This window comes from Sceloporus occidentalis, unplaced genomic scaffold (genome assembly GCF_023333645.1).
Source record: "Sceloporus occidentalis isolate IW3139 unplaced genomic scaffold, rSceOcc1.0.p SCAF_2, whole genome shotgun sequence".
Lineage (NCBI taxonomy): Eukaryota > Metazoa > Chordata > Lepidosauria > Squamata > Phrynosomatidae > Sceloporus > Sceloporus occidentalis.
This window is the reverse complement of record NW_028316982.1, coordinates 75509390-75521335: the sequence shown is the minus strand read 5'-3', so window position 1 is coordinate 75521335 and position 11946 is coordinate 75509390. Positions and strand designations below refer to the sequence as shown.

At 39.9% G+C, this 11946-nt stretch overlaps 1 protein-coding gene and 1 long non-coding RNA gene across 4 annotated transcripts in view; one reads left to right on the top strand and one right to left on the bottom strand.

Moving 5' to 3' along the window:
• Window positions 1-851: 851 nt before the first annotated feature.
• The window catches only part of LOC149318561 (uncharacterized), a 15421-nt gene continuing 4326 nt past the window's right edge, over window positions 852-11946 (bottom strand). Inside the window, exons 3-4 of the long non-coding RNA XR_016280064.1 lie at window positions 1388-1487; window positions 852-912 (exon numbers count right to left, since the gene is read on the bottom strand). This is a non-coding gene — a long non-coding RNA (uncharacterized LOC149318561). The remainder of the gene's footprint in view (window positions 913-1387; window positions 1488-11946) is intronic.
• The window catches only part of PRDX3 (peroxiredoxin 3), a 21051-nt gene continuing 19976 nt past the window's right edge, over window positions 10872-11946 (top strand). For all 3 annotated transcript variants that reach the window (XM_089510046.1, XM_089510045.1, XM_089510044.1), the window contains exon 1: window positions 10872-11093. In XM_089510046.1, the coding sequence (XP_089366172.1) occupies window positions 10887-11093 (207 nt within the window). In that variant the 5' untranslated portion in view covers window positions 10872-10886. The remainder of the gene's footprint in view (window positions 11094-11946) is intronic.

The window sequence follows — 11946 nt, the reverse complement described above, 5'->3', positions numbered from 1 at the left end:
TAATGAATGGGCAACCAAAGCCTGGCCAACTGCTCTACATAAGGTGTTCCTAGTCAACTTACTGCAGTCGATCCAGGAGCACCACCAGGGAAGGGCATCAATAGTGCAGTGTGGGTAGTGTGGACTGCACCAGGTGATGCCCTAAGTGTGGGTGACACCACTGCTCCCTAAAAATTTGTCTTTTGGCAGAAACAGGATGTGGCATTCACTTGTGTCCCTTTAAAACGTTGAAGAGATGGTGTGAGTGGGGCTAGGCTCAGTGGAAGGTGAAAAGAGAGGTCCCAATTACCTTTTGTTTTAGTTTTAATTTTTTTTTAAAAAAAATTATTTTATAATTTTATTTGAAAACATCACATTTTACCAAATCTCCACTTTAACCACATGAAACTACATACATGTAAATACATCTAGGCTGTGCATGATATTGTAAAAGGTATAATTTTAATTTTGTTAGTTGTTTATGTCACAATTGTTACCATTACATTCAGTGATGATTATTATGATTTATGAGTAACGTTAGTACAAAAACATTACTAAGGGTTCTGTATGGTTTGGTATAGGAGGAGGTCAGTGATGGTGTGTGACACCAACCCTAATGGTCCAAGAACCAACATGTTATAACTGGATACATTCACATGGTGGGATGTGGAAGCTGTGGGAGCTTGTTTAATTTAATAGGGACATGCCTAGTTCTCTTCCCCCCTCCCCCTGCTTCTCATAGCACCACAGAGTGTTTAGTGTTGACTACTTTGGAACGTTATTGTAATAAACATTTTTGTTAGGATAACTTTGAGCAAGGTGGGTGAGGAGAGAAACTACCCTGTATTATTATTCTGGAGATTTGTCTTGTCTTACCTGTTTCTGTGTTTATCTCAAGAAGGTGATTTAGCTGACATTTGGGATTCTGCAAAACTAAGACAAATAAAAGCAATCTGGTCTGAACATTTTTTTTTATAATAGAAGTAATTAACTATTCCTATATATTTATTTTTAATGTTAAAATTATTCTGGGTTTTGCACATTTATTCCTGTTTTTGCCTAGTTTGATATACTAGCCATAAATTCAGTCCATTTATATCATCAAGGAACTGATCCTTCTGCAGCAACAAAAAAGTGTGAGCAATCAGTGAAACAGACCTCTGAAACAACTGAGCTGAATAAAGCAACATCACTCACCCCCAAAACATGTATTTATGTAAATAAATATTTTAAATATGTATTGTGTCTGATACATCAGGGCTGGGATTAAAGTCAATTCTTCCTTGCTCCCTGTGTTATTCTTCTGTCTTACTTAACCAACCCCCGGTGTGCCTTTTAAAAGTGGATACAGTGGTCTGGAGAGCTAAAAAATGCTATCCTGCCCCTCCATGTTGTACATCTCTCCTACCTTCCTCCTTTTCCCCAGTCCAGGGCTTGAAGGGCTCACCAAAGCAGATAGCTTCTTGTTTCTCTTCTTGTTTGCACAACACACAAGGCCTGGGCTTCCTCTAAAATACAAGGGAGCTCCCCAGGAGCAGACAGTCATTGAGTCATATGCCCAGTTGAGGCCTCACCATTATTATCATCATTATTATTATGCTTTATTTATATAGCACTGTAGATTTAAACAGCGTTGTACATACAAACAATAAAATAGATAAAGTAAACCTGCCCATGGCGTACAATCCAAGCTAGAGCAGTTTAAACTCCATACCCTCCAACCTTTCACAGAAAAAGATAGCAAATTTATTAGTAAAGAAATATATACAAGCCAGGGGAGGCAACCTAAACCTACTGAGCAGGGCTAGCATCCATCCACTTTTTCTTCTCCTCTCTGCTGAATTAACTGAGTGCACTCTGAACTCACTTTGCTGCAACTGAAGTAAGCTGAAGACAAAGAGAGAAAGTGGGAGGAGAAGAAGCTGGGACATTTTTAAAAGTAGCTGAAAAAGTGGGAAGGCAGACAGTTAACCAAGACTTTCCCTGCCAAATCAGAACAACTGGAGAGTCTCAAAACTCTTTCAAGCCACCTATTGGCATTGTTTACAACATTTTCAACCTCAGTGAGTTGAAAATTAAATATGCAAATAAATCAGTAATTAATTACTTTATTCCAAGTTCTGATTTGCTCAGGACTTTTCTTCTTATAGTACAATATAACCACAGTTAATCTGATGAGAAGACTGTTCTTGTTTTTTTTGTTTTTTTTTTTTTGTTACATTCAGGAAAGATTGCTTGCAGGGGAACTGAACAGAGCTGCTCCCCCTTTCTTGAATCGCACATTGTGTGTTTAGTAGCTTCATGAATGCAGAAAATCAACAGGTGCAGCTTTCCCAATATCTGCAGCATGGGGAAAGCGTGCATTATCTACTGAGTTGTTTAGGAAAGAAATAAGTACTCTCTTATCCTGAGACTGTAAACAGACTGGAATCAGATAACTAACAGGAGCTATAAAATAACTGCTAGAAAGGATGATCTGTGTATCCCAATTCAGCCCAATATCACAGCTTCTTACTACTGTACACAGCATAATACCCTCATCCTGATATTTGAAAATGGAAGCTGGTTGTCCACTTGTCAGTTGGGGACTATAAGCACAGCAAAAGAGCAATTTCTCCCGTTCATTTTGTGTGCATAAGATATATAAGATATATATCTTGACACAGGTCTTTTCAAACAATAAGTGGAATACAACAGTTATCCAGTGCACTGGTGCAAGGGAAATCCCATTTCCCTCTTCCCCACTACACTTCACTATACCCCTGAGGTTTGGGAACTGCAAACTGCCTCTGCACATTTCTCCTGAATGTCTGCCTTCACTATAGCCTTTGCCCCACATCTCAGGCATTTTCTGGGGGTCTCTGGAGACAGATTGTGTGGAAATCATAGGTGTCTGTAGCAAGCAATAGGAGTTGGGCATTTCCACTTTAATGGACAGCACTTAGTATCCATATCAACTGTCCAATTTGACTGGGACAATACCAAATAATCTTGTGTCATTCCACTTTTTCAGTTGCTTTAAAATATTCCAGTTTCTTTTCTCCCCCTACACTCCCTCTTTGTCCTAATTTTACTTCAGTTGCTGCAAACTGAGTTCAAAGTGCAAAAGTAGTCTGCACTCAGTTAATTCAGCAGAGGAGAGGTCAGGAGGGGGTGGTATCTTGCCTTTTCAGGAGGCTCAGGCAAAAGCAAACTTAGAGCTTCTCCTAATTTGTGTGTTCTTCTTTGTTAATAACTTTTGCCATCTTCACTACACTAAAATGTTGCTTGGCCACACATCTGAAATTTCATTTGTGAAATGTTGGGCATAATTCTTCAGGGGAAGATGTGAACTAGCCTGAAGCTGCAGAATGTGAATTGTTTTATAGATGTTAGATGCTCTGGGAGCATAAAGCAACCATCTTGTTTTAAAAGTTAAATTATTTAGAGTAAATGTTCCAATTATGTTCTTATTTACTTCTATAGTACCAATCACATACATGACACATGGAGGAATACAAGACAAATACTAGCCCCGCGGAGTTCGCAGTATAAAATCTGATATGGCGGAAAACAGAAGAAGGAACATAAAGTAGAGGCAGAGGTAAAAGCATAGATTCCATGTGTATCTTTGTGTGTGTGTAACTAGGAAGTCATTGATCCTGTTATTGAGGAAGAACTAAATATAAATACTGACAAAATATGCAGATTGGCACCTCCATAGCCAAATATTTAATTAAACTATATCAATATTTGTTTAAATGATCTGAAATGAGATGTTTACCTGGACTTGATAACAGTTTCATATTATTCTTTGGGAGGCGGTACAACTCAGTGGTATGGCATATGCTTTGGAAGCAGAAGGCTGGCTGAAAGAGATCCTGAAGAACATTGCTGTATTAGCATTGTTATACCAAGAGAGTGGCTACATGCAAAAGAGGACATAACGTCTGCCTCTCTGGCAGTTGTGCAGAAGAGGGAATTTCAGCAATTTAAGTTTGCAGATGCTGATCTGCCATGAGGCAGCTTCCCGCATTCTATTCTCCATATGCATCTTGAAACATTGTGGCTGCTACAGCCACAGACAAGAACCTATCCAGAACTGTGTGCCAACTCAAGAGAATTAAAGCATACAGAACTGCATTCTAGGTGGATGTCACATAGGATTATCTTCTGTCCAGACCCTGGACAACAGGCTAGGCACCAAAAACATTTCTATGTTTTTCAACAATTTTGAATACTGTCAGGGTTGAACTGTTATGATAGTAATCTTCTAAATGTCATAGTCTTTCATTGAAGGTTAAGGGAATCCGTATTTATATCTTTAAAGAAAATCTTGCTAACAGTTGGCAGCCAACAATTTTTCCAAGCCCTGACTGTTTTCAACAGGATAGGGTAGGAATTTATATTTGAGTTGGAATGCATTTTGTTGTGCATTATTGTAAACATGTTTACTCTGGATTTAATCCTAAAATAAATTAATGAAGTCTACTTCCTAATAAGCATACGGAGGATAGCAATCGTGTAGCTTGATCCTATGAATACTTAGAATCTTGTCCAGCTGTGGATCTAGTCAGTCTGCATAGGCCTGGAACATTTAAACACTGGTTTTAAGATCACCAAAGGAGTGAGAAACGAGAGCCATAGTCTCTTATGTATTTTCTTTTCTGGAGAAGAAATTTTCAAAGACACAGAACCTAGTGTAGATTTCATTTGGAACTGGTTGAGGAAAATCTCTAAGCCTAGAATTATAAAGGTATAAAGAGAGAGGAGGGGGAAAGTCCCGAATAAACCTTTCAAAATATCTTTCACCATCTCTTTTGAAGAAGGAAGGTATTTTTCCTTCACAGCTATGCAGGGACACATCATAAAACACCTTTTGATCAACACAGGGTGTCAGAAGAGGGGAAAATAGCCTCACAGACATCTTTCAGAGGACTTTTAGAGAAACGCTAACATATTTTTTTCATACAAAAGCTGAAATTTGGCCTTGGTATAATAAGAAAAGAGGACGGGTAAATGGAGGGCTGTGTTATGAGCTCTTGCTGCTGATGAGTCACCGACTGAGTGGGCTTGCAGGTCTGCAGCTGTGAATACTGCAACAACAGAGTGTCTCCTGTCTCTATAGGAGAAAATGGAAAATCATTATTTTTTTCAGGATAAAATTTCCAAAGACAACAGCCACTTTTATGGGGATTGTCATGGGAGGTCTTCCAATAGGGTTTCTGTTCCTTCTTCTGTATTTTAACATCTCATCCATTTATTATACGGTAAATAAACCACAGTTTATGGGCTTCTGAGGGGTCTTCCAAATACATCTGTGCTGTAATAGAATGCTTGATAGAATCCTAAACCTCAGATTTCACTGAATAATCAAACTAAGTGTCTCAGTATCAGTGAAGAGATGGTATTTGAAAATTATGTAAGACTTGTACAAAAAGACCTTTTCATTTGCTAAATTGACATTTATATTTATGTGCAAATAGTTTTTGCAAACTGAACTGTAATGAATGCTGCTTGAAGCCAAATCCATTCCATCTCAAGCTTTATTGAAGCTAGTGATATCTCAGAAATTGTAAACAAATGACACCATGAAAAGTGCAATTATGTGTAGCAATCATGGCTGCTGCAGATTGATCCACACTGCGTTTATGCAGTTTTTAAAGTGATCACCCACCCACCTCTGTGTAGCATGATATCTGTAGACTTAACTACTATCCTTTAGCTTAGTCTGTTTTTTCACTGTCTCCTTTAGAATGATTTGACTATTTGTCTGCCTTCAATTAATTGTGGTGGCTAAAATGAGGTTCTGATCTTACAAATTAATGTATTGTCTCAGCATTCTATGGTGTGTCATAACAGTGGTGTAGGATTATGCTGGCCTTATGCAAAACATCTGGCGAACGGCCTGAGCATTATAGACTAATTCTACGTGCTCCTGCATATGGAAAGAATTTGCTGCCACCTATCAGTGGCAACAAGACAATGCATCATGTTCTATAAAAATGCTCCTCAGGCACTCAAGCTTAGCATTTTATAGTTGTTAAACTGCAAAAGGCTTGCCTATCAGTACTACACCCACATTGCCATTTCAAAAATCCCTAATGAAGTCATTACTTTATTTAAAGCAGCCACTGCCAAATGATTCCGCTAGCAACTTGTTTCCAGAAAAGCAATCTAAAATGGACACAAGGGGAAGAGAAATAAGATTGCCAATAGATCCTAACTGTCTTTTAAATGCTCCAAATGTTTTAGCTTTGACCAGCAGCAAGAGGCTAGTGAAGGATCAGACAGGAATATGGTATGGCTGCATTTCCATAATGGAAAGTAATCTTCAACTTGATATCTAAGAAATGAACAAATGACATTATTTGCTGTTGTGAGACCCTGTTTTTAAGCACAATGCTTCTGAGGAATCCTTACTGGACTGCCATTGCTTTGGCTGAATCTACACTGTAGAATTAATGCAGTTTGACAGTGCTGTAACTGCCATGTTTCAGCAGAGAGCTCTGCTGCCACAACAAACTACAAATCTTGGGATTCCATAGGATGAAGCCATAGCAGTTAAAGTGGTGTCAAACTGCATTAATTCTGCAGTATAGCAGCAGCCTCTGAAGAGAATTCTGGATTAAACTTTGTTCATAATTGTCCACTATTACCAGGGACAAAATGCAGGACAAATTCGAGACCAAACTGTAGGACAACTGCAGGACAAAACTCAGCCCAAAATGTAAATGTCCTACATTTTGGGCTGAGTTTTGTCCTGCAGTTGTCCTACAGTTTGGTCTCGAATTTGTTCCACATTTTGTCCCTGGTAATAGTGGACAATTATGGCAACCCTATATCATGTAGAATATATGTGGGTAACTGTTACTGTCCAAATATCCTTGGCCTACAGTTCCCAGCAGCCTAGCTAGCATAGCCAATTGTGAGGTATCAGACCAATTGCAGCCCAAAAGATTTGGAGGGCTGTGATTGACTGTCCCAGGGTGGGATTGAACCAGTTCACTTTGCTCTTCATGATCAGAGAGAAACATTACCTTATGGATCCACAGTGATGAGGAGGGATATAGGATTTACTTTTGAGAGAGTTCATATGCAAGGCAAGTATCTCTTTCAGTGGTATCTATGAGTGTATTGAAAACTGGGTTTAAGAAGATTTTATGAAAGAATTAGAAAAGATTGTAAAGAGCAAAGATATATAATTGAACACAAAAGTTAGAATCGTACAAGCCATTGTATTCCCTATTACCATATATGGCTGCGAGAGCTGAACAGTTAAGAAAGTGGATAAGGGAAAAAGCAATTCATCTGAGATGTGGTGCTGGAGAAGAGTGCTAAGGGTTCCATGGACAGCCAAAAGGACAAACAAATGGGTCCTAGAACAGACTGAGCCAGAAATCTCCCTAGAAGCGAAGATGATTAAACTGAGGCTGTTGTACTTTGGTCACATCATGAGAAGAAATGACTCATTGGAAAAAAAACCCCAATAATGATTCTTAATCTTTCTTGTGTCACAACAAACTACAAATCCCAGGATTTGCACTAAGCCATGGCAGTTAAAGCGGTGTTCAACTGCATTAATTCTTCAGTGTGGCAGAGCAGTCCCTGTTTAATGAAAGAAAGTCAGTTTCAAACCATGGTTCACATTAATTGCATATCAGGCTTCATATGAAATATTAAACTGCTGGATGCATGAGAGGGAGGCACTCCGTTATGTATGTACTTCATAAGAAAGGCAGGAGTGTACAGTTCTCTCATAGCTACACCAGAGGAAGAAAGGGGATCACGTGAACTTGAGGGAAGGATAGGCTTGTTCTCTTAATGTGAAACCATGGTTTGGTGTCTGAATATAATCAGTGAATGGGTATCCTATGCTGAACCATAATTCTAGGACACATCTGTAACACAATGCCTTGCATTCTCATTTATTAACATCTCTGGACAGAGAGAAGAATGGGCAAAAAACCAATGTAGTATAGAATGTTTCTCTTGCATCTACATGCCAAAAAACTTATCTTTTTTCTTAAGGAGCAAAATATCTTTGGCCCAGTACATACTGGCCCCGAAGGATGCCCTCGTCACATGAGAGGGGCGCCCCGTCCACACGTCCCTTGCACATGACGAGGGTGTCCTCATTGTATGGTGTTGAATAGACAGCGCGCGCAGCGATGACGTCACTGCTGCGCGGCATCCGAATGGAGCCGCACAGCAGCAACATGCTCACATTGCTTCAAGCTATTTGAATTGACACAAAAAGGAGCTGCTTTTTAGTGGTCCTTTTTTCGCGTAGCAGCGGTGAGCAATTTGGTTGTTGTGATGCTGTTATGCAGCAACGAGGCGGCTCCTGGCTGCCTCTTCCTGGCGCTCTGTACTGCGCCTTTGACTGGCTGTTTCTTAGTCATTAGATAATTATAGTTGGCCCTCCATGTCAACCATCCACAACTTGATTTTTTTAATTCCAAAAAGCAAACCTTGGTTTTGGCATTTTATATATTCACATAGTTTATTTTATCTAAGATATGCAGATGACACCATAATACTAGCAGAAAACCTCTCAGACTTGGAACAACTACTAAGAAAGATTAAGGAAGAAAGTGCAAAGGCAGGCTTACTGTTGAACATAAAGAAAACTAAAATAATGACTACAGAGGATCTATACAAATTCAGACTAAATTCAAACTAGACAATGAAGAAATAGAAATAGTAAAAAGAGTTTTCATACCTGGGATCAAAAATTGATAGCAACAGGAATTTCAGCCAGGAAATTAGAAGAAGATTAAGAATCTGGAGAGGGGCTATGAAAGAACTAGAAAATATCCTAAAATGCAAAGATATACAAGTGAGCACAAAAGTTAGAATCATACAAGCCATACCATGTGTGGATGTGAGAGCTGGACAATTAAGAAACAAGATTTGAGATGTGGTGCTGGAGAAGAGTGCTGAGGATTCTGTGGACAGCCAAAAAGACAAACAAGTGGGTACTAGAGTAGATCAAGCCAGAAATCTCCCTGGAAGCCAAGATGACAAAAGTCAGGAGATTATTGCATTCACTTTAAAGTGACTTATCCCTGACAGGAAAAAGTTGCCTTTCATTTTAAAAGTGGGTGTTATTGCACTCAGCCACGGCTGGGCGAGTTCAACCCATCTGCAGATCGGATCCCAGTCATGCAAGCTCCTGTTTTTGAAAAGCAGTGTTGTCAATAAGCCTCGAAGATATTCCCTGGAATGTTTTACCAAAATCCAAAATCCTCCAAATTCCCCAATATTTACTGGAATATTCAGTCAAAATCCCTGGAAAGAAATAAATTAAATTCCCTGGAAATTGGCAACGCTATTGGAAAGCCACTGAATAAGCGTGTCTGGGATCTGAGCTGCAGACAGGTTGCACTCGCCCTGCTGTGGCTGAGTGCAATAACACCCATTTTAAAAATTAAAGGTGACTTTATCCTGTTAGGGATAAGTCGCTTTAAAGTGAATGCAATAATCTCCTCAGGCTGTCATACTTTGGGCACATTATGAGAAAGCATAACTGATTGAAAAAAAAATAATGCTAGGAAAGGTGGAGGGAAACAGAAAAAGAGGAAGATGCATGCTAAATGGGTGGAGGACTTTATCATACATCAAGAGGATTTTACACGTCGACCTATGTGCTTCCATCCCAAAAATGGTTAAAGTGCTGGTATCGCACAAAAGCAAGGCCATTTGCTATTGGTTATCACACACAGAGCACAACAAGGAGTTAAAATCACATTAAAGTGGGTCCAATGTCTTCAGGGGAAGACATTTATTGTTGAAATAGCTCTAGCACGTACATTGGAGAATAGGGAGTCTTGGAGATGTCTCATCCACAGGTTCATCATGAGTTGAGATTGACTTGAGGGTGGTTAACAACAACAACAAACATATTTTATATTTTACACAATTTTACTACCACATTGTATATAACAGGACTTGCGCATCCATGGATTTTGGTATCCATTGGGGTGGGATGGTCTAACTAAAATCTGTCAATAAATAGTGAAAACAAAAGAATGGCCCACAGATTGGAAATGCTCAATTTACATCCCACTGCTCAAGAAAGGCAACGGAAGTAACCACAAGACTATTGTATTAATTTTTCATGCAAGCAATATGATGCTCAAAATTTTATAACAAAGACATATATGGAGGGAGGAATTCCAGATGTCAAAGCTGGGCTCAGGAAAGGAAGAGGCACTAGTGAGCCTCTTCTGGATCCATTCCAGAATCCCCACAGATACAAAAATCCACGGATGCTAGAGTCCACGTTGTCCCCAATGGCGGTGCGGCGGACAATGAACCTTCAATGGCAGCATGTACACATGGCTGCTCTGCCATTAGGGACAGCCCCGTTGTCTCATGGTGGCTCATGCCCACAGCCATACTGTTGTTAGGGACGAGACTCATTGTCCCTAATGGTGGCGTGGCCACATGCTTGCACCACCACTAGTGGCAACAAGGACTGTCCCTAATGGTGGTGCAGGCACATGCGTGTGTCATCTTTGGGGACAACATGGGCTTGCATTTCGTGGATGGTTGAGTACAATACGGAGGGCGGATTGTATATAAAAGTTGTTTTACTCAAAAATATTTGTGCATAATCAACACAAGTTCAACTTCTTGAGGCAGGTAAGAAAAAAAAAGAGTACTACATAGTACCAGGAAAGCTAGAAAATCTTGAGAATGTCCTTCCTTTTTAAAATGACTAAGAAGCATTTGATATGGTCAGGTCCTCCATTTCTCTTGAGAATGTCCTCCCTTTTGAGCATGACTAAGCATGGATTTACATTCCTAGGAGTGTTTTGAGCTTTTCTTGGTTCAGCCCCTCCCTTTCTCTTCTGAATGTCCTCCCTTTTGAGCATGACTAAGCATGGATTTACATTCCCAGGGGTGTTCTGATCTTTGACATGGTCAGATCATCCATTCCTCTTGAGAACGTCCTCCATTTTGAGGCATCTGCCCCCCTCCTTACAGTGAGGCTTGCCCTGGGCTACAAGGCCCCTCCCGCTGCCTTCCAGGAAAGGAGGCCCAGCCCCTTCTTCATTCACATGCTCAACATGGCGGCTGCTGCTGTTGCATTGGCTGGGTCGCTGCGGAGGTTATTGAAACCCTCGGTAAATACTGCAAGAGAAGGGGGGGGGTTGGGGGCTTCTTTTTAGACTGTCGCCCTGGGAAGCCACCCTGCTCTCAGCCCCTTTGGCTCTGGGGTCCCCATGCAGACAGGGAGGGCTATTATCCCATTCCCTTTGCAGCCTTGCAGTGCCTGATAATCCAAGGGAGGATATGCTACACAGTGTAGTAGAAATAATGCACCACTTTAACATGCCAGGGCTCCAGGCTATAGTTTGAGGAGAAAGAGAAAGGCAGGGGAGGGGGGAAAGACCCTGTGAAACTGCAAATCCCAGGGTCCTGTAGGATTTCTGTTGCACAGCACTTAAAGAGGTGCCAAAGTGCATTATTTCTGCAGTGTATATAGGTCAGTGGTTCCCAAACTCTTTTGAGTGTTTTGAACTTCATCTCCCAGAAGCCCCAGCTAGCATGGCCAAAAGTCAGGGATTCTGGGAGCTGAAGTGTCAAATAACTGGAGGAACCACTGATGCAAACTTTGTGTATTATTATTATTATTATTATTATTATTATTGCTACTACTAGTATCATCACCATCATAGTCACTATTATTATTATTGCTATTACTATTACTGTTATCATTATCACAATTATTATTATTTCTATTATTGCCATCATAGTCGCTGTTGTTGTTATTACTATTATCATCACCATCATGGTTGCTATTATTACTATTACTATTATCATCACCATCACAGTTGCGATTATTATTATTATTATTATTATTACTATTATCACCATCAGAGTTGCTTTTTTATTATTACTGTTAGCATCATCACCATCATAGTAGCAATTATTATTATTACTATTTTCATCTTCACCCTCATAGTTGCCGTTAGT